General features: G+C 31.4%; 12 protein-coding genes and 5 pseudogenes across 17 annotated transcripts, besides 3 other annotated features; 8 read left to right on the top strand and 9 right to left on the bottom strand.

Annotated features, from left to right (window-relative positions):
* Positions 1-16,649: part of a mobile genetic element that runs on past the window's edge.
* Positions 947-1,912, top strand: TVAGG3_0656750 (organellar and viral DNA polymerase type B; the record flags this gene model as incomplete). The annotated part of the gene is made up of 1 exon (XM_051241867.1): positions 947-1,912. One exon carries the CDS (start codon positions 947-949, stop codon positions 1,910-1,912), a length of 966 nt encoding a protein of 321 aa, XP_051088454.1.
* Positions 2,900-3,613, top strand: TVAGG3_0656740 (uncharacterized protein; the record flags this gene model as incomplete). The annotated part of the gene is made up of 1 exon (XM_051241866.1): positions 2,900-3,613. One exon carries the CDS (start codon positions 2,900-2,902, stop codon positions 3,611-3,613), a length of 714 nt encoding a protein of 237 aa, XP_051088453.1.
* Positions 4,013-4,486, bottom strand: TVAGG3_0656730 (uncharacterized protein; the record flags this gene model as incomplete). Its single annotated transcript, XM_051241865.1, has 1 exon — positions 4,013-4,486. One exon carries the CDS (start codon positions 4,484-4,486, stop codon positions 4,013-4,015), a length of 474 nt encoding a protein of 157 aa, XP_051088452.1.
* TVAGG3_0656720 lies at positions 4,536-6,547 on the top strand (annotated as a pseudogene). Its single transcript has one exon. A coding segment is annotated over exon 1 (2,012 nt).
* On the bottom strand, positions 8,576-8,872 carry TVAGG3_0656710 (uncharacterized protein; the record flags this gene model as incomplete). The annotated part of the gene is made up of 1 exon (XM_051241864.1): positions 8,576-8,872. One exon carries the CDS (start codon positions 8,870-8,872, stop codon positions 8,576-8,578), a length of 297 nt encoding a protein of 98 aa, XP_051088451.1.
* On the bottom strand, positions 9,455-9,709 carry TVAGG3_0656700 (uncharacterized protein; the record flags this gene model as incomplete). Its single annotated transcript, XM_051241863.1, has 1 exon — positions 9,455-9,709. One exon carries the CDS (start codon positions 9,707-9,709, stop codon positions 9,455-9,457), a length of 255 nt encoding a protein of 84 aa, XP_051088450.1.
* Positions 10,444-11,784, top strand: TVAGG3_0656690 (uncharacterized protein; the record flags this gene model as incomplete). The annotated part of the gene is made up of 1 exon (XM_051241862.1): positions 10,444-11,784. The coding sequence occupies one exon, from the start codon at positions 10,444-10,446 to the stop codon at positions 11,782-11,784; it is 1,341 nt and encodes a 446-aa protein (XP_051088449.1).
* TVAGG3_0656680 lies at positions 11,815-12,254 on the top strand (annotated as a pseudogene). The gene has a single exon. A coding segment is annotated over exon 1 (440 nt).
* TVAGG3_0656670 (uncharacterized protein) lies at positions 12,305-12,541 on the top strand (the record flags this gene model as incomplete). Its single annotated transcript, XM_051241861.1, has 1 exon — positions 12,305-12,541. The coding sequence occupies one exon, from the start codon at positions 12,305-12,307 to the stop codon at positions 12,539-12,541; it is 237 nt and encodes a 78-aa protein (XP_051088448.1).
* Positions 12,528-13,040: a mobile genetic element.
* On the top strand, positions 13,155-14,999 carry TVAGG3_0656650 (annotated as a pseudogene). The gene has a single exon. A coding segment is annotated over exon 1 (1,845 nt).
* TVAGG3_0656640 (uncharacterized protein) lies at positions 15,106-15,465 on the top strand (the record flags this gene model as incomplete). The annotated part of the gene is made up of 1 exon (XM_051241860.1): positions 15,106-15,465. One exon carries the CDS (start codon positions 15,106-15,108, stop codon positions 15,463-15,465), a length of 360 nt encoding a protein of 119 aa, XP_051088447.1.
* TVAGG3_0656630 (uncharacterized protein) lies at positions 15,800-16,465 on the bottom strand (the record flags this gene model as incomplete). Its single annotated transcript, XM_051241859.1, has 1 exon — positions 15,800-16,465. The coding sequence occupies one exon, from the start codon at positions 16,463-16,465 to the stop codon at positions 15,800-15,802; it is 666 nt and encodes a 221-aa protein (XP_051088446.1).
* Positions 16,650-17,087: 438 nt separating the features above from the next.
* On the bottom strand, positions 17,088-17,351 carry TVAGG3_0656610 (uncharacterized protein; the record flags this gene model as incomplete). Its single annotated transcript, XM_051241858.1, has 1 exon — positions 17,088-17,351. One exon carries the CDS (start codon positions 17,349-17,351, stop codon positions 17,088-17,090), a length of 264 nt encoding a protein of 87 aa, XP_051088445.1.
* Positions 17,352-17,371: 20 nt separating this feature from the next.
* On the bottom strand, positions 17,372-17,623 carry TVAGG3_0656600 (uncharacterized protein; the record flags this gene model as incomplete). The annotated part of the gene is made up of 1 exon (XM_051241857.1): positions 17,372-17,623. One exon carries the CDS (start codon positions 17,621-17,623, stop codon positions 17,372-17,374), a length of 252 nt encoding a protein of 83 aa, XP_051088444.1.
* Positions 17,624-18,979: 1,356 nt separating this feature from the next.
* On the bottom strand, positions 18,980-20,280 carry TVAGG3_0656590 (annotated as a pseudogene). Its single transcript has one exon. A coding segment is annotated over exon 1 (1,301 nt).
* A 1,527-nt stretch (positions 20,281-21,807) lies between these two features.
* Positions 21,808-22,440, bottom strand: TVAGG3_0656580 (uncharacterized protein; the record flags this gene model as incomplete). The annotated part of the gene is made up of 1 exon (XM_051241856.1): positions 21,808-22,440. One exon carries the CDS (start codon positions 22,438-22,440, stop codon positions 21,808-21,810), a length of 633 nt encoding a protein of 210 aa, XP_051088443.1.
* Positions 22,441-23,102: 662 nt separating this feature from the next.
* TVAGG3_0656570 lies at positions 23,103-23,597 on the bottom strand (annotated as a pseudogene). Its single transcript has one exon. A coding segment is annotated over exon 1 (495 nt).
* A 1,674-nt stretch (positions 23,598-25,271) lies between these two features.
* Positions 25,272-25,308: a mobile genetic element.
* Positions 25,309-25,793: the final 485 nt, after the last annotated feature.

The following is a 25,793-nucleotide window of genomic DNA, read 5'->3' as shown; positions in this document are numbered from 1 at the left end:
ACAGTACATACCTCAGCAATGAAATCACAGATTTTCTCATTAAGCATAACATAACTCACTACACTACTGAAGACCATAACCATAAATACTCGGCATCATAAACCGCTTCATAAGAACGCTCAGAGATTTAAACCAAGAGCGAGACTTTACTGAAGAAACAATGAAACATTTTCTCGAAGTATATAATTCCTCAACACATTTTACAACAGGACATACACCAAATTCAATGACACACAACAAGAAGAAAAGTATATACAAAAGAAACGAAGCCAAACACAAAATATCAGAAATTCAACACAATTTACCCTCATTCCTGGTAAAAAGTTCGTGTAGTTCTTGACGACAAACCGTTGACAAAGAAACGTTTAAGGTTAAGTAGAAACTATTATATCGTAGACTCTACGCAAGGTAATGGATATCTTATAAAAGCTGCTGACGACTCTATTGCGTTTTACCCTCGTCACAAATTAGTCGAAAGTAGTAATGGCAAACTTGCTGAAACCATTGACGAAGCAAAGCGAGGAGTGGTTATTGAAATACTTGGCTACAACATAAACGATGACACTTATAAAGTAAGAAATATGAAGGAGGCGTTGAAGATGTTTATACCATCTAAGAACTTGAGAGAGTCAAAAGCCAACACATCTGGGACCATTAGAGCAGGAGTACTGGAAAGACAAAAATAAGCCAGAAAAGATAAGAAAATTCTTCTAAACTTTTTCATTAGATGTAAATCAGACATGAATGAGAACAGTCATGATATCATTAATGTTTTCATTTATTTTTTGTCATAAATTTCACCAAAAATATATTTTAGGTGAAGAGGTGAGATCTCACCCTTTTTCTCACCTGTTTCTCACCCTCACGAATTTTCATGAATTTCCTTAAGATAGAAAAAATAAAGTTAGTTTTAAAATTATTTATTTTTTTATTTTGTATAAAAGATATGATTTCAACAATCGGCACAACAACAATTCAAACCACGAACGGCGGGACTCTGTCCACAACTACAGCACCAAACTCGTTAGTCATGAATCCTACGTCAATGTTGGTAGAGATGAAAAGCTTTATTCCTTCTTCATATACTTTTGAAACAGAAATCCAGAAGATAAAGCAAGAACTTTTAACAAGTAATTTAGACTGTAGTGCGAAAGATGAAACAAATGAACAGTATCTTTATGAAATGCAGGACATTATTGACCATTTACCCAAATTGCCTGAAATCCAACAGCAAAAACTAACTATTCCTGAATTCGACGAAATAGAAGTGAAACCAACTGACTCAGTAGAAATAAAGAAGTTCATACGAAAGGTAAACTATGAGTTTCTAGGATATCATTGCAACCATAAAGTTATGGACAAAGATTGCGACATGGTTTATAAAAATATTTCTGACCTTTACAAATCCGAAGAATTTAAGACATACGATAACTTTGTTTCGTTAGTTGCTGAATGTGTATGGCAGATAAGAGATAAAGATAGAAGAGGTAAAGTATGGAATAAACAGATAAAACCAGCAGCTTTTGAGTTAAAGAAAACCATTGACGCCTTAGTTGTTCTAGCTGGTTTTATTTCAATGTATAACGCAAAAATGAATCCGCAATGTTCAAAATGTAAAGCAGCAATAAGAAAATATAACTACTCAATCAAAGAGATAGAAAGAATGCGAAACGACTATGCAGACTTAAAGAAAGAAGCAGAAAAGCCAGCAGAAGATAAAATGGATATGTTGACATTTCTGAACAAAAACTATCCAACTGCAGAAGATTTCCTTCTGTCTGACGTCAAGAAGAAATATAAAGAGACTTTCGGCATGATTAAAACATTCGATGTACTAAAAGAAGAAATTGAAGCTACGAAATTGTTTAGGATTTCAAATATACATCGTACAATTCATGTAAAACGCTTGTGAAAAAATAGGTGAAAAAAGAGGTGAAAAATTAGGTGAAAAAAAAGGTGAGATCTCACCTCTTCACCTAAAAATTATTTTTATTGAATTCAGCACAAAAATAATGAATTTCATTAGTTAGAAAAATAACGCTAATTTTATTTTTATTTATTTTTTTATTTTGTATGTAAAGACAGTAATGACAAACATTGAGTTTGAAACAGTTAGAAAGATAGACAATGACACCAAAGTGGTTAGAATAGGTGATTTAAACGTAAGATACTCAAAGAAATACAACAAATATTCTTTGTCAGACATTATATCTCCATCTGGAAAGAAAACAAACGACTGGGTTAGAAATGCTTCAACTCAGAAAATTTTGACAAGAAATCCTGAGCTTATGATATCAGTAGCATTTCATGGAACAAGAGCATATCTTATAGACAAAAGTCTTATACCAATAGTTTTGTTATGGTTAGACCCAGTTGTTGGATATAACTTCATAACATATGGTTCATTCGATACGGAACGTTGCAGTGAAGGCTTACTTTACATCGTTCAGAAACCGAAGGACTTCAACACAAAAAGATATAAGATAGGAAGGACATATAATATAACTCAAAGATATGACAGTACAGTCAATAGAGTCAAGGTTGTGTTTGTTAATGATATGAGAGCTGCTGAAACAGAACTGCTTGAAGTTTTTGAGAAAATGTATGGTGCTCCCACGAAAGGTAAAGAAACGTTTGAAGTAGATGAGATAGATAAAGCTATAAAATTATTTGACGAAGTTGCTGAAAAATACATGTAAAGCGTTTATTTTTGGTCTTTTGTGAAAGTCAGAAAATAAAGTTAGTTTTATTTTTATTTATTTTTTTATTTGTATGTAAAGACAGTAATGTCAACATTAGAGAACACAACAACAGTTATAGTCATGAAGCTATAAATGAAGAATACGAGTACATACAGTATAACAAACAGTTACGTCTCATTCGTTCAGTCAAAGATGACATGTACCAAATGCAAAGTATAATGAATGCTCTTCGTTCTACAAAGCAAGCATATCATTGGTTTGAAAACCAACAGACAAAAGAACTTTTAGAAGAATTTCCTCATATGATTGCTTCCCTCGGAAAACCGAGAGAAGAGATTCCGTATGAAAATCGCAAGAATTTGGCTCCTGGTTTGAAAGGTTATTATGTTCATAGACTTTTAGTAAACGCTGTAGCAATATGGGCTTCACCTCGTTATGCTTGTTATATTTTCATGATGTTAGATGAACTATATAAAGCAGAACGTGGAGAGATGGAAAAGAAACTTCATGCAAAAGATGAAGTCATTGAATCCAAAGACAAAAGCATACAGAAAAGAATACCACGTTCAGTACCAAAAGGAAAGGAAAAGAGTTATAGGTATATGATATATACTGAAGAATTGGAGAAAGAAGAAGATAAAGATATGGTTATGTTGCATTTAGTCAGAAGAAACAACAAGAGCTTTTATGACTTAGCTAAAATATATAAATCTGACAGAAACTGGTTCTATCGTGAAAACTTACCGATTTCAATGACACCGAATGAGCAAATAAAGGAAATTGTCAAAAATACTCTTCCTCAAACACACTATGACATCAACGGTTGCACAATACTTACATTCAAAGAAGACTTAACATTACTGAAGGAAAAAATAACAGAATATTTCGATAACTTCAAAGAGGAAGAATGAAGTCACGGCAACATTAACGAAGAAGTCACGACAACATTAACGAAAAGAGAATGAGGTGAAAAAAGAGGTGAAAAAACGGGTGAGATCTCACCTCTTCACCTAAAATATATTTTTGTGCTATATTTACACTCATTTACGAAGAAGTCATGAATCCTACGTCAATTATGTTCGACACTGATAACATTAACGATAACATTAACGATAACATAAACGATAACATTAACGATAACATAAACGATAACATTAACGATAACATTAATGATAACATTCATTTTGCATTAATCCTGCTGTGTTGTCAAAATGTCATGTTGTCATCATTTTTAAAAGAAGTTAATTAACCTGGTGACATGGTGACGTGGTGACGTGGTGACACTCAGTTATTCAAAAATATATTTTTGGTTAAATAACTTCAGGGTCTATTTCTTCAACCATTTCACTTCCTTCGTCAATGTCAATAGAAGCTTCTTCAACCTTTGGTAAGAATTTCTGTATAACATCTTTGTTCGTTATTGTCTTCAGAGATGAAGGATAATATTTCACATTTGTTTCACCCTTCTTATATTCTTTCTGTTCGGAAAGATTTAAAGCAATACTGAAGAAGTCAATATTAGAGTTCTTTATAACAGTATAATGAGTATCTTTGACATTCACGAAGAAACTCTTTTGTTTCAAAACTACTGCTAACTCTTGTGAAGTATAACGTTTGCGGTCAATGACGATAGCTAATGGTCTGACATACTGACCAAACTTAGATTCTTTCACAAACTTCTTGTTAAAGATAACATTAACATTTGAAGCATTATTGAACTCATTCTTGATGGCAGTAGCGAGAGCATTGTATGAAAAGAACTTGCAATCTTGCATGTGTTTCATTAAAATAAAAATATTAAATTATTTTGAAAAATAACTTTAAAAAATCTAATCTAATTTTTTCAAAAATATTTTTTTTTTCCTACTAAAGATGTATCGGAAGTTGTCTAAGTTAGAACACTCGGAAATAAAACAACTTCTTACAGAAGCTAACATAGAAGTAGCAAAGCATTACGCAACAAACAAAAAAGCACTCGCTGACTTCATTAAAGACTATAATGGTGCAATAAGTTATGATAGAATTCATGAGTTCATAAAGCCGCAACGCGGCGAGGACGAAGTCCATGCAAGAGCATTTCCTTTAAATGACGTTGCTATTGACTTATATCATAGACGTTCAGTACCTCATGAAGTAAGAAGAGAAATGTTTGACATAACAAATGCAAACGTTGGTCATACTCGTAAAGCTCTTTCGCATGATGTTCGTCAAGAGATGTTTGACATAACAAATGCAAACGTTGGTGAAACACGAAAGAGAGACGACACACTGAAACAACAGAGAAGAGAGATGTTTAAGAGCGCTATAGAACAAGTTCGCAAAGCTAACGATGTCATTCGTTCCATTGACGACAAACCAAAAGAAGGTGAGAGATGGTTAAAGAAAGATGAAGAGAATAGGAAGAGAAATGTGAAGTCAGGCAATAGACTCATTGACTTTAACATCGAAGCTTTAGATGAACCAAACAGAGACTACTTACACAAACATTTCGGTAAGGTTTTCATGAGACTCTTAGAGAAGATTAAAATAAACTCCAACAAGATGGATGGTATGTTATAAACTTGGTGGAAAGTATGAATGTTCTACGTTAAACCTCAATAATATTGGAACATTACTACATCAGCTCTTGAAGGAGAACTTTATATCAGAGATAGAAGCAAATGCTGCAGGTATTGTTGAAATGCACTATGACTTCTTCTTGACAAACATAAAGAATCTTACTGAAATAAAGATGTATGATTTAACAGAATATGAAGGCTTAACGATGTCAGATGTAAAGAAAGGCAAACCAAAAAAGAGACCATATAGAGATGAAAGCACACTGACAGAATGACCAGAAAGCCATTTTGAAGCTCTTAAGCAAACAGGAAACAGCACTTATAGAAAGCTTTTGGAAAGATAATGGTGAAAAGAAGTTTTATAAGAAGAGAAGCGGTCAGTTCTGGAAGTATCTTTGCACATTACCTATAAATCTTGAACGCTACCAAATCTTCAATGAACTGAACAAAAGAACTGCAACACTTATGACAGAAGACAATTGTTTCGTTTATGCTTGCATTCAGGCTGGAGTAAATGAAGAAACTATTGACCACATGAGAGAAGTCATTCGTGTTAGAGACTTTCCTCAAAGTAAAGTACAAGAAATTTCTGACGCAACAGGTATAGCATTTAATGTTACCATTGGTTATTTCAATGACTCAAGACATAATGAAATAAAGAGATACATACCAAAAGAATGTGAAACTGTTCGAACTATTGACTTACTTCTTGTTGAAGACCACTACATGCTAAATGAAAGACTTCCAATGACAACATATTTCATTCGCAACTATATAGAAATCTTGAAGGAGTGTGGTGGAATGAACATTGAGAAACAGATGAAGATTTATACAAAGAGAGATGGTAAATACATTGTTCGCATGGATAGAACTACACCGCTATGGGATGTTATGAAAACATTGTGGGAGTGCAAATATTTCGAACCTATTTCTTATGGAGAACTTTTCACATATACGACTGACTTATATAAACAGAACCTTGCACCATTTAAAGATTTGACATATGCTCCAAAGTATTGTGTACAACTGAAGAAGAAAGCCGAGTCAAAAGAAGTAAATAAAAATAAGTGCAAGTTCATTCCTGAGCACGTTTTCTTTGCTGACTTTGAGTGCAGTACCGATGGCTTTCATAAAGCTTTTAACATCTGTTATGACAGTGAAGATGGTTCAGTGAGTGAAAGCATTTGGGGTCAGAACTGTGCAACAGAATTTTTGGAGCGACTTCCTGACAAGAGTTTAATATATTTCCATAACCTCAGTTATGACATAAACTTCATCTTAAGACACATGACAGAAGTGAAAGGAACTCCCATCATTAAAGGTTCACGAACAATGCAAATAACTGGCTTATATAAAGGAAGGGCAATTATTATAAAAGACTCTTACAGTGTTATAAATAAGAAACTTAAACTATTTCCTGCTATGTTTAACTTACAAACAGGACCGAAAGAAGTATTTCCATACAACTACTACAGCAGTGTTTTGTTAGCAAATGACAACAGAACTGGTGTCATTTCTGAAGCATGTAAGTTTGTAAAAGATATTGAAACGTTCATGAAGAACATAGATTCCATCAAAGGTTGCAGAATAGATGAGAACCACTTCGACTTAGAAAAATATAGCACGTTTTATTGCAAACAAGATGTAAGAATTTTAAGAGAAGGTTTTGTTAAGTTCCGCAATGACATATTGAAAGAATTTGATTTAAACGTTTATGACTACGTTAGTATTTGTTCAATTGCTAACAAATTATTTGAGAACAGAGTGTACTTCCCGAATGGAAATCTTTATGACCTCTCAAATAAACCAAGAGAATTTATTTCGAGATGCATTCAAGGTGGAAGATGTATGTTGTCAGATAACATGAAACAAAAGAGCAAAAAGAAACTCATTGCTGACTTCGACGCTGTTTCATTATATCCATCAGCTATAGCAAGATTGTATACTTTAGAAGGAATTCCAAAAGTATTGAAGGATGAGATGCTAAGCACAGAGTATCTCATGAGACATTTATTCGATGACGACCAAAAGGAACCCATTGGTGAAAAGTTTATGTCCGGCTTCTTTGTTCTCATTAAGATAACAGAGATTGGAATACATAGACACTTTCCTTTAATAGTTTGTGACCCTGAACTAAATCCAGAACTTAACGTTCCCAGAAGTTCAAACACTTGCTGTCTCATGTATGTTGACCATATAACATTACAAGACCTCATAAAATATCAAGGTGTCAAATGTGAAGTGTTGCAAGGATACTATTACGATGGAAACAGAGATATTAGAATAAGAGATGAAGTAAAGAAGTTGTTTGAGTTAAGGTTAAAGTATAAGAAAGAAGGAAATCCTTTGCAAGAAAATATAAAGCTCATTCTGAACAGTATTTATGGCAAAACCATTTTATCTCCTATTGAGTCAAAAATAACCATAGTAGATGACAAAGATGCTATAAGATATGCCATCAGAAATACAACCATATAGTGAAGTTCGAAGGTTTGGATGGTTCAGATAAAACTATTTTCAAGCTAACGAAAAGCATTTGCAGACACTTTAACTTCTGTCCACTTGGTGTTAACATTCTATCTATGTCGAAGAGAATAATGTGTGAAGTATTCTGTACTGCTGAAGACTTAGGAATGGACATCTTTTATAGCGATACCGACAGTATGCATCTCTACAATGAAGATATCCCTCGTTTAGCTGAAGAGTTTGAGAAACGTTATGGAAGAGTTCTCATTGGTAAAAACCTTGGTCAGTTTCATAGTGACTTCGCAGAAATAACACCTGGAAAACAAAGTTTAGCATACAAGTCAATATTTTGTGGAAAGAAGACCTACATAGACTTACTCACTAACGATTTAAATGAAGTTGCATTTCACTGCAGAATGAAAGGCGTGAAGCAAGATGTTATTGCTTTAACCGCTAATGAAATGTTTCCTGACTCTGTTCAGTGTTTCTATGATGAAGATAAAGGTTTAATGGTTCCGCAAGGAACATATGACAAAGACTCTGAGTTCAGTGTTATGAAGTTATATAAAGCACTTTATGACGGTCAAGAGATTGGATTTGACTTATGTAAGTCTTCTAGTCCTTGCTTTGCTGAAAAGTTTAACTTCTCAATAACGACTAAAACAAGCTTTATTCGTAAGTTGAAGTTTTGAGGTCATTTATTTTTGTCAGCAATGAGGTCATGAATGAGGTCATGAATGAGGTCAGCAATGAGGTCATGAATGAGGTCATGAATGAGGTCATGAATGAGGTTATTTATTTTTGTCAGCAATGAGGTCATTCATGATAAAAATAAAGCTAGCGTAGATTTTACAATACTGCGATGGTAGAGTTTAAGAGTTGTGCTTCAATGTAGAGACAGTCCTTATGGTCTGGAGGTAAGAACACTGGGCAGTTATGGTCATGAGTGGAGAACATGTCTATCCAAAACTCACGATTGAAGCCAGTTAATTTATAGTATTTAGGGTTAGGAAGTGGTGAAGTTCTTGTATGACCAATGAACTCATTTTCAACTCCCTTACTTAAGTTTGAATATAATATAGCTTGCTTTCTATCCCAAATGCCAGGTGTTACAATCTTTGAAAATTCATTTTTCCTCGGAAGCATTGCATCATAATTGAAAACATTCTTGAAATCATTCATTGGTTCAGAGATTTGAAACTTATACGTAATGGATTTTCTTTCTTTTAGCGACTTCATTGAATGGTGAATATATAACAAACTGACAGTCATGAGTTCCATCTTCATTTTCATTAAATTCATAATGAAAGTCTATAAGTTGTGGCTGACTACCTTCTTCTTTCAGTTGTGCAAGAAACTCACGTAAAGGCTGTAAAGTTTGTACTTCAATGTTGAACTTTTTCTCGAACATTCATTAAATGAAATCATACATTGCAACAATGTTGTATCGTCATTTAAAGTATTTGTATATGTGAATGTTTTGGGCGCTTAAAGACTGTTCGTCATTTTCTATCTCGACTTGAAGTATAAAGTCAACCTTTCTGAAAGCACGTGTTATATACATAGATGTTATGCCAATGTACTTCTCTTCATTTATGTTCACAATCCAGTCTGTTGGAAACTTAAACGTTACTCTGTTCCCCTTTATTTTGACGTCAGGGTTTTCACTACTGAACGCAACAGATAAAGGTATTTGTCTATACATTTAATTCGATAAAAATAAACCATTTACTCTTTCTTTGCTTCTTTAGCTTTTGCTTCAGCTTCTTCTCTAGCTTTCTTCGCCAGCAAACGTGGGTTCTTTTGTCTTCCAGCAGCTAATGCAGCAAGTTGTTTTTCACTAAGTTTTCTCTTTGGTCTCTCTGGCTTTTGTTCTTGTTTTTGTTCCTTCAGTTCGGATAAAATTTGCTCACGAATTTCTTTCTTCAATGCTTCAACATCTATGACCCCTTGGGTCTTGTCCGTAGGGCTTGTCTGAGTCATTTGACTGCAGATAAAAAACAAAATTAAAACTTTAACCGATGTAAAATGAGCTTGTCAAAATCAGAGCGAGAGTCTATTATATTAAATGACGCAAGAGGAATACAACATCCTTTCTATTACGTAAGTCAGAGTAAAGATGGTAAAATATACGTAAGAAAAAGAAAGGTTCCATTAGCGAATGCAGAAAGCGACAACATTAAGGTGTATGGCAAGGGTGAAGTCCACGAAGCCCATATAAAACCTTCTGTTCAAACTGAACAATAGAACAGAAGAAAAGAAGCCAGATGTACTTTCAATAACGAACCAAGAGCTTATTGCAAAGTTCGTGAATTTCATTGAAAAACAAACCGAGTCAAAGAACCCTGACCCGCAGTGAAAGAAGTTGAGACAAAAGAGAATGTACAGTTCATTGAAAATGTCAAGAAACAACTTCCACCACGAATGCCAAGAAGAAGAGTGAGAATAATGAAGTAAATAGATATTTTTATCTGAAGTAAATACATGCAGAACGAACAGTAAACGAATTTACTCCAGCAGAGCATATTCATCAGATTCGCTCATATTTCGATATCATAGACAATGCAGTTCAAATTGGTGACACTAATAGAAAATATTCTGACGCAAAGATTCCATCACAACCTGGAACTGCTAAAGATAACACATGGGTAACATTCAATCTCTCACCTCCTGGTGAAAATATGTTGGACCTTTACAATACATTCATTACGTATAAAATGGAAGGTCAATTTATTGTAGATAAAGAAATTGGTTCAGGTTCCAATAAAACAAACCCACCAGGATTTTGGATTGGTTTCGATGACGCTTTCTATGCAGTTGCTGGATATCAAATCCTTGCAAATGGTCGTATCGTATATTCTCAAGACAACGCAAGAGAAGAAGCATATATAACTTCAAACTCACAAACTACCGAACAAATAAAGAAAGTAGATGTTTTCTCAAAGACTCGACATGAAGATGTATGGAGTCATTCGGGAACATGCAGAACAGGACAAATTGTTAGTGGTCCAATTACAGCAGGAAAATCATTTGATTTTAAGCTTCGTTTAAGAATTCCTGTTAGAAGATTCCTTCCATTAGAAGCTATTCGATTTATTCCAGCTTTTGCAGGAAACATTCAGCTTAAAGTAAAGTTCAGTAGCGACGCCTTACAATGCACATCTATATCTGTAAATGATATCATTGCTTTCAATCCAACTCTTAAAGTTGCATTTGCTTCAGATTCAAATCCACCGACAAATAAATTTGTTCCATGGAATGAACCATTCACTATGATAACGAAGGCAGTAGAAGCTAGTGGAACAGTTACTATTACAACTGTAACCCAGCAACTATTTCGAACAAAGATGGATTTTAATGAATGTTTCATTCATCCAAAGTCATTCTCTTTAGACCCTAACATTTATACAGAACTTGTAGAACATTATACAAACGAGGCTTTATGTTTTCCTGTTAAAGTTATGGATTGGATTCCTATGGACGGTTCATTCTCAAAGAATACAGATAGTTCAAGTGCAACATTTACAGCAGCTTATACGCCTATTAATGTTAAAAGTATTTGGGCACTATTTAGAAAGAAAGACAACTATTATGTTAATTTTGAGAACCCTAAGTTTAAATATCTTCAGCTTTCCATGGGAGCTTATGGAAATATGCCTGCAGAACCTGAAAAATCATATGGACCTGTATTTTATGAAATGGTTGCGAACGCTTGCAATACAAACAATGATATGATAGGATTTAATGAAGATGTTATGAGGTCATTGGTGGATGATGGTAGTGTGGAACATAAATGGGATAGCTATGACAACACACATTTCTTATGTGGTTTTCCAACAGAAGTGGACTTTTGCTTCCAGCAAGGTCAAACATCTACTGCTCCAATAACATACAAATTGTCTGTTAAAGGACCTATTGAACTAGCAACTGAAAATGTACCAAAGCCACTTATTGGATTTATGAGGGATTGTTGCTTTGCCATTCAGGTGCGTGCTAATGGCATCCCAATAATAAGATTAGATGACTATAACTTAGCTACGGACGACAGTGAGGAATAAAGGATGAACGTTTATTTTTAAAGCTTATAAATGAGTTCTTCATCAAGCTCTCGTGAACCTTCACCATCTATGAAACAAACTTTACCAAACGATTATGGAGCACCTATTGAATATTTCTTACGAGCTGCACAATGGCAAAGAGCAGTCTCACCAAGGTTAGGTGTTCCACCAGCTCCTGTCAAAAATAGCATTTGGTCAAGTCCTTATATAAATATGGTCTCCCACTAGGTTTGCTAGTTACAGCAGGAGCAGTAATGATGTTGAAAAGAAATAAAGCAAATGTTGTAAATAATACTGAAGTAGCTGAAGTTAAACAAACTCCAACACCTTCACAAGCAAAACCTTCAATGACTCCTGAACCTATGGAAGTACAAACTCCTGTTCAAAAGTCAACTCCTAAACCGACTCCAACATTTAAACCAGAACCTACTCCTCAAATAAATCGTAAAACTCCTGCGTTTCCTTACTGAAAAAAAATAACGTTATTTTTATTTAATATTAAAATTTTTATTTGATTGAAATGACGACTAAAGTCACTGAAGCAATGAAACAAAAGTTTTTGGTAGAATACATTAAATCAGGAACTATTCCAGAAGGTTTTTACATTCATACTATGAAAGATGGTAGAGTTCAGTTTAGAAAGATAAAGCAACCATTAGATAAAGAAGGAATTTTGAGAAAGATTAAACTTCATGAGGACAACATTGCTGAACTTAAGAAGAAGTTAGAAGAGTTGGAGAAAGGAAGAGAGTTATAAAGCAATGAATTCAAGTGGGTGAAAAAACAGGTGAAAAAAGAGGTGAGATCTCACCACTTCACCTAAATTTATTTTTGTGCTATGTTTTCATACGTGTGAGGGTGGTGATATCATTAATTTTTAAGTTTATTTTTTATTTTATTTTTATATAAATGACAGAACAAAAGCAACTCATTCGAATTCCACAGTATAACAAACATACATTTAAACATTTATTCTTCCTTCCTGAGCATAACATGTTCTTTCAAATACATCCGAGACCAGTTGACTTTTCATTGACTGTGTATAAAGATAGAAATAGTTATATCATTAAACCATACGATGACGAAGGTAAGTTATGTAAATTGTACGTTAAGAAGTTAGAGAAACTTTATGACTTCAAGTATGACTACAATAGAGTTAACACTGATGATGAAGATATTGAGGAAAATTTATGAGAACATTAGTGAAGTCGTTAGTGAGTTCGTTAGTGAGGTGAAATGGTTGGCGGCTTTGTAAAGTGTCAAATTCACAAGTATTGGGTAAGGTGGAACGCAGTGCCGCCGTACCCAAGACTTGTATACTAACTTAAAGTTAGTTTTAAAATTATTTTTATTTTTTTATTCCTATATAAATGACAGCAACAAACAACAACAACAACTATATCGTTTCTGATGAACAAGTTATTGATTCATTAGCTGAGGAATTAGTTGTGGCAGAAACTAAAACCCTCAACGAAAGAATTGGTGAAAACAAGATTGATTTACATAACTACCTCAAATATGATGGAGGAAGAGGAAGGAAAACTGGTATGGCTTTAATAGTAAATAAAATTTCAAATTTAACGATTATAGATGTTGATATCAATAAATCGTACAATGATGAACTTAAAGAAACAGTTAGAAAAGACATTCTATCAAAACTTTCGGATAAAGATGTTATCGTTAAAACCGCTTCAGGAGGTCTTCACATTTATTGCAACACTAATTTCTTCTATGCAGTTTCGAACAGAATGATTAAATGTTATTCCTGCAATGATTATGATATCGATATCATGACTTCTATGGATGATTCAAAGCGTTCATTAGTGGTTATGGCTGATTCAAGAGTTCGAAAGAATGCAACAGAACCAATCAATACATACTCATTCATTCGTGGAAGTTACGATTCAACATTAACCAGAACAGTGAATGATATATTAAATGATTTGAATATTAAGGTAAGAGTTGAACAAAAGAACGAAGAAATAAAGAGTATAATGAATGAAAACAAAGATGTAAACATTGACGATAAACTTGCCCAGAGCATAGTTGATGGCATCTGTGATTTTGAAGTACATAATGACGGTGGAAACATGAATTTAGAAAAAGAAGTTACATTATTCACACTGTTTCAAGCAATTAATTCGTTACCTAATCATTTAATTAATGAAGCATACGATAACGTTTATAACTTCTGCAGTTTAACAGAAAATGCTAAAAGTAATTTTGAAAAAGCACGTAGTAGATATGCACATTTAATGACTTCTCCATTTGTTTTGGTGAAGATTCTAAAACTTTATCAAAAGAATATTATGATGAATACGTTTTGCCTTTATTACGTAAGCCAAAAATAACATTTGATATAAAACTTGATGACTCGTTTTTGATAACAGATATTAGACGCAAGGCTGAAAATCATCAGTATAAAAACAGTTCTGAAGTAATTGAGGATTTATCACGTGTAATCCGTTTTGTAGATTGTGGAAATAAATATTTCATTCAAAAGGACTATAATATCCACGACAAAATGAATCAAATATCATTCGTTCTTCAATCAAAACATGAAAGAGTCACTCAAAATGATTAATTATTTAAAGAAGAAGGTAAAACCATAACAGCATGGGACGTACTATTAAATCAATTATCCTCATTAACCGTTAAGGGTGTTTGCTTTAAATTGATTCCGCAGATGTTTTCTCAACGTTTCAGGGTTATAAATACAAACATTCTCGAAAAACCAGATTACTCAAAAATTGAGATGTTTATGAATTTCATTAAAGAAGCCATATGTGATAATAACGATGAAGTGTATAAATACCTTCTCGCTGGATTGCATCAATGATTCAACATCCTGGAATCAAGAATGAAACAGCAATTATTTTGAAAGGACTTCAGGGAACAGGTAAAAACAGATTTACAGACATTATTTCTGAACTTCTCGCTGGTTATTCATGTAAAAACATTACTGAAATAAGTGAGCTAACGGGTAATTTCAACTCAGTAGTTGAAAATAAAATGTTTCTTGTACTTAATGAACTCAAGAATGTAGGTGAAGACAGACTCGCAAACTTCAACGCTTTGAAATCAATTATTACGGATAATGAGATTAGAATTAATGAAAAGAATCAACCCAGAAGAACTGCTCAGAATGTTGCAAAACTTCATTTTCGTAACTAACAACGTTTACCCTGTCAAATTGAAGTTGGAGACAGAAGATACGTAGTTTTAAGGGTTAATGGTAAATTCAAGGGTCAATTTTGATTACTTCAAGAATTTAATGGATTCATGCACTAAGGAATTTATGATAACCTTTTAACATATTTTATGCAATATGACCTTTCATCATTTAATGTACGAATCATACCGATGACTGAAGCCAAACAAGATTTAATCGAGTTATCAACAAATCCTTTAGATGTATGGATAAATACACATTATGATGAATTGTGTGCAGGTATGACGTGTAAAAATGCTCTATTCTGCAAACCATCAGACATGAAAGACAAGAATTTTCAAATGAGCATTAAGGATAAATGTGATAGGAAACAAAGAAAAATAGATGGTAAACAAACATGGTATTATGTTTTGAAAGAAGAAATGAAAGGATTATATAAACAGGTTGAACCAAACGATAATGAGGATTCATTTACTGACGATGAAATACCTGTAAATGATGCTTTATAAAGTATGATTTGAATTTATTTTTGCATTAATCCTCCTATGTTGTTGTCAAAATGTCATGTTGTCACATTTTTTCAGAGAAGTTAATTAACCTGGTAGCACATGGTAACATGGTAGCACCTTCAGTTCTTCAAAAATAAGTCATAACTGCCTTCCTCCTGTGTTGTTGTCAAAATGTCATGTTGTCTCATTTTTTCAGAGATGTTAATTGACCTGGTAGCACATGGTAACATGGTAGCACCTTCAGTTCTTCAAAAATAATTAATTATTGAATAACCTAAAAACATTAACGTAAACATATATTTTTGGTCGTTTATGATAAAAATAAATGGTTCATTTACTCACAATATTTTTGTACAAAATGACCCCAAACTTTTAACTTCTTTTCTGCAGCTTCTAATGCTATCTTAGCGAGTTCATATTCTCTAAATTCTCTCTTTAAATCCTCTTGTTCCCATTGGTCTAGTTCGTATGAAGAATCTCTACAACCATAAAATATCTCACGTTCATGTTCTAATTGTTTTTCACACGTTTTTCTAACTTCTTCTTCAAACAAATGTTTAGCATTCTCTACTGTATCTTCGAGTTCGTCTTCATCTAATTTCTCATGAACTTTCTTGTCTATGGAGTCCATAATATCTTTGACATAAAATGCATACTTTACAGAGCACCATTCAGCAACAAAATGAATGAGGTCAGGATGTATGTAAATACCTTTGAATTCATTTATAACACCCTTAGTAAGCTCATAAAATGCTTGTTTTGAAATTGAGCCACTTTTGGCTCGACCGTATTCTTTCAACCAAAACTCAAGAATTTCCTGCATTTTAGCACTATTGAGAAATCTGTTTAAATGGTTTAACCTTCCCGCTTCTCTTGCCATCTTTGTTGCATTAATGTAACCATCCTTGTCTCTACGTAAGACTTCAATACCATTATAAGTGCCTTTTGTGAATGTTTCACCATTAGATTTGTTCGTGAATGTTTTTGCTTCGACTGACATTTCTGTTCTTACATACAAAATAAAAAAATAAAAATAATTTTAAAACTAACGCTATTTTTTGACTGCATCATATTTCCTGTGTTGTTGTCAAAATGTCATGTTGTCACATTTTTTCAGAGAAGTTAATTAACCTGGTAGCACATGGTAACATGGTAGCACCTTCAGTTCTTCAAAAATAAGTCATAACTGCCTTCCTCCTGTGTTGTTGTCAAAATGTCATGTTGTCACATTTTTTCAGAGAAGTTAAATGACCTGGTGACCTGGTGACCTGGTGACTCCTTCAGTTCTTCAAAAATAATTCATTATTGAATAACCTAAAACCATTAACGTAAACATTATTTTTGGGTCATTTACACTCATTACGATGAAGTCATGACAAATCATTTCCGGGACTGTTGTCAAAATGTCATGTTGTCACAAACTTTAAAACGGCATAATTTAAATTTTTATTTTTATCATAAATGGATACCCCACAAGCTCAAAATTTACCACGAATCATAACAAGGGAGGAAACGATAAAAATGATGCGAGAACTTGCTAAAAATAACAAACCACTAAAATTGAGAAAATGCGGTTATGCAGTAATGATGGAAAGAGAGATGTTGTCAAAAAGGAATAAAAATTAAATTTGGATTGAGTTTAAAAATTCATCTTTATTAAATTCATCTCTTCCAATCAATTTATTTATTCTATTAAATTCTTTTATTTTTGCTTCACTCAGTTTAATGATTGAACGATAAGTTTCTAATTTTTCGATTATTTCTTTATCGTTTTCAACCCCACCGCATTGTGGCTTCTTTTTGTAATAGCATATTTTTGATTTAATTCTGTTTAGTTTCTTTTTATATTCATCGTCTGGACTCTTGACTGCTTCGTTGTCACTCATTTCTTACGAAATAAAAAAAATTAAATATTATTTAAATATAATGGAGTAATAAAATAAATTGGAATTTCTATTAATTTATTGTCAACTTCAACTAATGCATTGCCGTTAATATATCTAACAAATTCAGCTATTGTGTCAAATCTTCGTCTTCTTTTTGTCATTGATTTATCAGTTTTTCCATAATCGAGATGAATTAAAACTTTATTTCCTTGTTTAAAATTCATGAGCCCCGAATTAATTTGTTCACGTTTAACATCATTCAACCTTTCCATTTGCTTTCTAATATATCCCCATTCTTTTGAAATATCATTTTTCATTTCCACTGGTTTCATGTTTATAGTTCTATGCCATGTATTATTGTAATAATATACTAACTGTTGTATGATGGAGTCATGATTTCCATCCCAGTATATCTGACCGTTAACCCCTAACGCATCTCTAAGAGTTCTCATTACCGCATCAACTATTTTATTATGAAACGTATATGGAGAGGATGAAAAGAAAAATTAATTTGTGGGAAATAATGAGTCATAGCTGCCTGAAATCCTTTATCACCATCACCCCTGATATTATCCACTCTTTCATGATCTAGTAAGTATTGAATAGCTCTTCTTGTTTCCTGTTCTGTTTTCCCTTTCACTGGAATGCAATATAAATATCTAGTGTTAATGTTAATGGCAAATAAATAAGTAACTTTCCTTTTGAATATTCCAGATGATCGATTTCGTATGAATATGGATATGGAGCAAATGAAGGGCGACTAAATTTTTCCTTTAACGGTTGAATTTTTGGGTCAATTGGTTTATTTAATATCTTGAAATCCTTTTTAAAATCTTTTTGCTTCTTTAATGTTTGAAATGGATATAATAAAGTGAATGATGAAGGATTAACTGAAGGAGGAGGCGGTACTGTCGTTGGAGGTTTTGGTGTTGCAAGTGGTTTAATTTTATCTGCTTTGATTTTGGATTTCATTCCTTCCTTCATTAATTCTGGATGTATTCTATTCATTTGTTTTAAATATGCTGTATATAAAGGTTTGATATACTTTCCCGCTTCGAGTTTATGTTGAAGGATGAATTCCAAAAGTTGATCTTCATTTAAAAGTCGGGCTGAATATGGTTTAACTAATGAATCATAAATTAAAGCTTGTGCTTCATTTATGGTCTGAAGGACCTTAGGGCGTTTTTGTTCCTTTGGTTTTTGTGGCTCAGGATTATATAATTATATAATTCATCAATATCTTCTTCTGTTAATACTTTATTTTTGAAATCTTTCAACTGTTTAAGTTGTGATTTAGTTTTTCCCTTTGATATTCATTATTTTTAATTTTGTCTTTAATTTCAGAAATTATTTTATTATGATATTTCAAAAATTTCATTTTTATAATATGGATAATAATATTCCATATCATCACCCGTTATATTGTTATCATATTTTTGAGATATGCTTTTAAATCATAATAATCAAGAAAATTTTGATTAAGTACTAAATCATCAATTAAAATTTTTAAATCTGTGTTATCCATTTATATAAAAATAAAATCAATGTTTTAAGGGTGCCCACCTCTTTGAATCATAGTATCAAAAACCATCATTAACGGTTCCTTTTGTCTCTTCTGTGGCATTTTATTAAATAAATGGCATACAACATCCATTTTCACAACATACAGCCTTAGTGTGTGCTCCTGTTTAATGCAGTCTTACCAATTGTTAAGCGAGTCATTGACCATTTTTAAGTTGTAAATTAATATTCTGACCATCAAATATCAATTTATCATTTATTATATCCAAATAATTTTTAGGTGTTAATTGTTTATTTTGTCGTAAACTAACACCTTTCATTTTTTGTGCAATCTTTTTAAAATCACTTCCATCAATTGAACCATTGAATGATGTATAACACTTAGGACATAAAGCAACCATGTTATCGCCTTGTTTCTCAATTGCTAAACCCAATAATTTTTTCTCATGTGCTTTTTCTTCAGCTTTATTCTTTAATTTAGGTTTAAATTTCTCATCAAAACAGAAGAAATCAAAAGGTGCGAATTTGAAAATGTTTTTATCATAAAATTGTTTATCGGTAACAATTGCTTGAAATGCTTGAGTGTTAGGAAGATTTGGGTCGCCAGCGATGCCCAATAAGATGAATCAGTATCACCTTCAATGAAATGAAAACGATTAACATTCAAGCATTTATACATAAAATCATAAATGAAAACCAAATACCAGTATTTAGCATTATCTAAAGTGAAGAATGCCTCTTGTAAACATGTATCACATCTATAAAATCTATCTTTTGAGCATCACTTGATATGTATCTCACCTATTTCTCTTATGTTTTTAAACTTATTTGACATACATGCAACGCGTGCCTTCTGTGCATTCATTATTTTTAGTCTTTGCGTAATTTTGTGTATTCATTGCATCGTAACCATATGATCCATTAAGTGAAATCTTGCAAAATAAACTTTTTCCTTTATTTCCTTCTAATTCAGCCTTTTGTCTTTCATTCATAAATTCTTTCGCAAATTCATTAAAACAAGTGTTTTTAGTAAAATGTTAAAATTGATTGAATATCATCAATGATAAAATGAAATCTGTCGATTAGATACCATAATAATAAGAAGAAAATGGTTGATATTGGTTGTGTGTTGATGCTAACTGAGTTTAATTTTCTCGTTTCTGGTCAACTGGTAGATTGTTTTGATTTCATGTAATTATACATAAAACTACCAATTGTTTTTTCATCTGTGATAATATCTAAGTTTCTTATTATCGGTAAAAAGTTTATGTAATCATTAATGTATTTTTCATCAATGTGACCCTTTACTTCAGCCACGAATAAAGTATTTTTCTTCTTAAGTATTCCAGTGCTTTTGCTTTCTTGTTGCTGTATCACAAATGATAACACCATTCAATCTTCCCGGCATATACATTTTATGGTCAGTATATTGAATGAAATCATGAGGATTAGATGAAAATGATGAAGGATATAATGAATTAAAGTCAACACCAACGAAATGAGTCATAATGTTGGTGGTGTCCTCATATTGATACAGTTTTAGTTTCTGGACTATATCAAGTTTATTAATGTGCGTGATTCCTTTAAGATTAACACGATGTTGAACATTTTGATAGACCACCAGTAATTCCATTACGGAGAATGTGATAAGCTCTCAACTGAATCTAAAGTCATTGGTAAATTATTTTTAATGCATAATTTCTTAAATTGATTCTTAAACGTTGAACATCTTCATCTTTATTTGATTTTACGACATTGCAATAACAACACATTAACTGACAATTTTCTTTGTATGTGGTTTTTCATTATCGATTCTCATCCAATGTTGGTTTATTTACATATGTAAACGCTTTACCACACATTTTGCATTTAGATGAAAGGATTAAATCGTGATAGTATTGATAGTCATCCATTGAAACATTGTTTTTGGTATCTCTTTTCACCTTTTCATCTTGTTTCTTATATGATTCAATTTTATATTTCCAATACTTTTTCGTTAATTCAAAACTTGATTCCACATTTTCTTCTTCTGGATATGTTTCGTTAGGATTGAAGTTCTTATATGCTAACGCGTAACGAATCATTGATGCATTCGATGATAAAGAAAGATTATGAAGCATGTCAATTTTATAAACAAATGTTTCTTCGATAATTTTATCAATTGGGTCAATCATAATTTCAACATCTTTATTGCAATAATGAATAAAATATTCTAATCTATTCTTAAAGTTTTTAGCATCATTGAGATATATTTGATAATCACTAATGATATAGTTTCTTGGTTAATGCTGAATAAAATGAATCATCTGTGAATGGTTCCTCTTTATATAATTCTTCTTCGTAATTTCCCATGTGATGAATTGATAAGGGAAAAAGGATTTAACACGTGATTTATTGTTTCCGAAATCTTGAGTGAATTGGTCTAATGTCCACCCGCTATATAATTTCTGATGTCAATAAATCTCAATTCATATGGACGTTTGTTTTCTTTACAATGACTTGCTTAAATTGTGAAGATGAACCCAGCATTGATTTTATCTTCCATTTTGCAGTGTTTAAATCACGAAGAATTAAATTTAAATCAAACTTTCCCGAATTAAAACCAATGATATTCACTTTATTAAATTCTTCATCTAAAAGCTCTTTCATTGCCCTTTTGTTTCTCATTTAATGCATTCATTAATTCTTCATATTGTTCAATATTTGATTAGCAACTAATGAACAGGTTGAAAATAAAAATTCAATCCAATCAGAGATGAACGAATCACTTGATGTTAAGCAAAAATTCCTCGTAAATGTTTTATCACGGTCTACGACCTCGCCGCTTTGCGGCTTTATTTTGACAGTTGATGATACCATAAATGGTTTTAAGTAAGCGTTCAAAGTTGCACAGTCAGAAAGTTGAAGTTCTTCTTTAGTCTCTAATGTTTCGAAGTCAAAAGTAATATAATATCTTGTCGGTTGATAATATTCCTGCAAATTGTGAGCTAATAACCACTGATATATCTTCTGTTTCGTGATATGTGGTGCATATTTGTTGTGTGTTTTGCAATTGAACGTCTTGAATTAATCTTCCATTATTTTCTTTACATTTCTCACAATGTTTTAAAAATCTTCTTTGGTTTTTCCTTTCTGGATCATCACGGATAGAATAAACTTCTTCTTTGCAAAAGGGGCAAACTTTATATCCTGTGAGTGCTTCAACGTCTGTAATTCTGTCAGCGTGAAGTTTTCCACATGGACTCTGTGTTAATAAAATATTTACTGTTTCAAATTCTGGATCTATCATTATTGATTCCACTAATGGAAAGTCTACCTTGTTAATGTCTACGTCTTCTGGTTGAGGGTCACAATAATAAAAATCAATATTAACGTTTAACATTCTTGCTAACCTCTCACTTTCTGATGAAATGTCAAATCCTTCATATGCATCTATGGCTTCATTTAAATAACTTCTACGAGTTTTAGGATTAACACCATCAGGAATGTTATAGAAGCGTTTAAATAACCTTCTACCTTCGGCTCTTATTTGATTATCATTCATTTTAGCTGTTCCATTTTTGTTCATTTATGTAAGAATAAAAATTAAAAAATAAAGTTTATTTTTTTAAAGTCCAGGGCTAAAGTCCATAAAATGAATTAAGAACACATAAATTTTTATCATCTGCGACGTGACGAATACATTTTAATTTACTCAAGAATGCGTACCCTGATACATTAAATCTAATTCCTGTCTTATTTAATTTCACAACTTTGAAAAGGAATGTATGAATAGCTATAAAATGATAAGATGATGTTTTATGGGTTGCTTCCATTTTTTCTGAAATAAATGAATAAATATAATGTTTATAAGTTTTCATATCTTTTATGTTCTTAATAACGAATGGTATAGACCTTTCAACTTCGTCTTCCTTCGGTGCTGTTCTTTCATATGAAACATTATTGGTATCTTCAATAATGAAACCACAATCACACAAAATTTTATATGTTCAATGGTTTCTTTTGATATTTTATCTAATAAATCAAAAACTTTATCAACACCAGTGCATTTATTTAAATAATAATTTGTGTAAATATCATGATCTTCTTTCTTAATCGTATTAGTTGCATATGTCACGTTTTTAAGAGCTTTTTTGAATTTTTCGGAATCTAAAGGTGGTGAAAGTAATATAGAGGGGTATTCTTCATTATCAATAAACTGTAGCTTATGTTTACGAATAAATTGAGTACCTTCTTCTGAAAGTGTTTCGTCTATTTCACCATCTAATAAATTTTGTGTTGATTCTGAGACATAAAATTTATATCTTTCTTCATGAGATTTCTGTACTTCTGATTCTGAAGCTGGGATATTCATTAAACCCTCTACTTCATTTTCATTATATTTTTCAACTTCTCTTAATTCCTTAATTTTTTCATCTATTTCATCTCTTATTTTTTCCAGTCTTTCAATTTCATTGTATTCATCATCTTTAATCCGTTCTTCATAATATTCGGGGAAAACATCAGGTTCTTTAGGTTTTTCTTCTTCAGATGTGGGATATAAGAAATTTATAACATCATCTTTATTCATTTTTCCATCATAATCTAAATCATTTAATAACTCGGCAAATTTTTGACAATTTCTTAAATAATATTATCAACTTCATAACCCACCTCCTCTAATATATCCTTTATTTCCCCGTTTGTGAATCCTAATTTTTTAACGTTGTTAGTTTTGACGCTCATTTCATACAAAATAAAAAAATAAATAATAAACATAACTAAGTTTTTAATTTTTCGTAAGACATGAATTTTTAAAGTTTATTTTTTTATTCATGAAAATAATTATATCTAATTTCTTTTACTCTCTCGTATATACTAGATTTAAAGAATTCAGAACATTTCCCATAATCTCCTAAATGTTTTCTTATCCCTAACGTGTGCCAGTTATTATATGAAACTGTATAAACTTTATCTTTATCTCTTGCATCTTTCATCACTTCCAATATATTTTTATTTCATTTTGATTTAGCATTTCATATTCATTAACGTTTAATAATTCACAGTCTTCCTTTTTAAATAAATGTTTTATGTATTCAGGATTTAATACTCTACGTTTATATGCTCCTAACTTAGTTCTAAAGGTTTTTCTACAAAATTTAGGAATTCCATCCTCTTTAATGTCATCAATGATTTCCATTTCATTATTTTCAATTTCTTCTTCTCGTTTATGAGGTCTTTGATTATGACTCCATTGATTCCATGAAATTAAATATTCTTTATCATTATATTTATACCTCATTAGCTTATTTTGGCTTTCATATTCATTTAATAATTCACAATCTTCATTTTTAAATTGAAGTTTAAACCCATTCAGGATTTAAACAATGTTTAATTAATCGCGGAATATCTGACATCATCTATATATAGCTTCTTTTATAAAAGATAAAAAAATAAATTATTTTAAAATTAATGTTAATTTTTTAATGCGTTTAGTATATAAATATATTTTAATGTATCGTCTATATATAGATGTAACAAAAAAAGTCACACAACCCTTCTTCTTATACTACTACTTGATCAATACCAAATGATTTTTTAACTAGTAAATAAAGTATTTTCTTTACACACACATTGTATATCATAGTTTTTTTTTTGGTTTCGCAAAACATCCAAAAACAAATATGCTATAAAAGTGACAATTTTAGCAAAACGAAACCCTTAACGGTAGTGTTTACTATAGATGAATAGTATATAAATTCTATTAAATGGATTTGATCCAAAAAAATATAAAACCAAAAATAATTGTTATAATTTAAATAATAAGTAATTTAAAACGATTTTATTTATGATCAATTTTATATATTTTTTTGGATCAAATCCATTTTAATAGAATTTATATACTATTCATCTATTAGTAAACACTACCGTATATTATTTTTTAAGCTATCTTATTTTTTGAACTTTTATTCAAATCTTTGGTCGCAAGAAGAATTGCATGATAAATAAAAACATTTAATCAAAGTCAATTTTATTTTTCATATTCAAATGGACTGAGTGTTAACATTTAAACATTTTTTGCTAATTGTCGTCAAAAATTAGGCGTAAAGCAAAAATTGATATTTCATATGGTTTTATGATAGATAAGCATTATATTCCCACTCATTATATTCGTAAATTTTGAGGTTTATCCTTCGCTTTTAAGATCATTGAATTTGATTTTTATATAAAATAGTTATATATTAGAAAATAATATGAGTTTATGTGATATTATTTTTCAGAAGATTTCATTCTATATGCCTATGAAAAGTACTCTCAAAACTAACTTTTTCCTAATTATAATTAAATCTAGAATATTGTATTATGCTTAGTATTATTTCATTTTTCTCATTCAATTTAGAATTTACAAATGTCAAAAAATTGAGAGCTGTCACTTTTGATGAATTTCTGTTTATTACAATATAACGCAGATATAAACACAACTGATATTGCATAACTAATAATTGAGTCAAATAACTAAATTATGTGTTATATTTTACACATATTTCTTCAATTTTGTAATAAATGGATGTTTAACACTAATTTTTAAGGACTTCGACTTTAGCATCACATAAATATGTTATTTTCTATATTAAAACGTAATTTTGGTGGTCTTAGAATAGAAAAATATGCAATATTCGTGGAGATAATGAGGGTTCTTAAACATGTTCTTAAAAATAAATAAAATAATACAAATCTTTATTCAATCTTTTGATATTGTTGGTCCCTCTTTGTGAAAATACTTAACTTCAAAGAGTATTATGTTTTACCTAGTGAGGACCTTAAGTTTGCAAAAACATAATAAAAGTAAAATAAAAAAGATCGGATTTATCACAAAACTTTGAGTATTATAGGATTTAATATATTTTCTTAGTAGATTATATGATTTAGTTTCTTAAAATC

Source organism: Trichomonas vaginalis, chromosome III (assembly GCF_026262505.1).
Source record: "Trichomonas vaginalis G3 chromosome III, whole genome shotgun sequence".
In the NCBI taxonomy this organism is placed as follows: Eukaryota; Parabasalia; order Trichomonadida; family Trichomonadidae; genus Trichomonas; species Trichomonas vaginalis.
The sequence above is the reverse complement of the archived record's forward strand: the minus strand, read 5'-3'. Positions and strand labels throughout refer to the sequence as shown.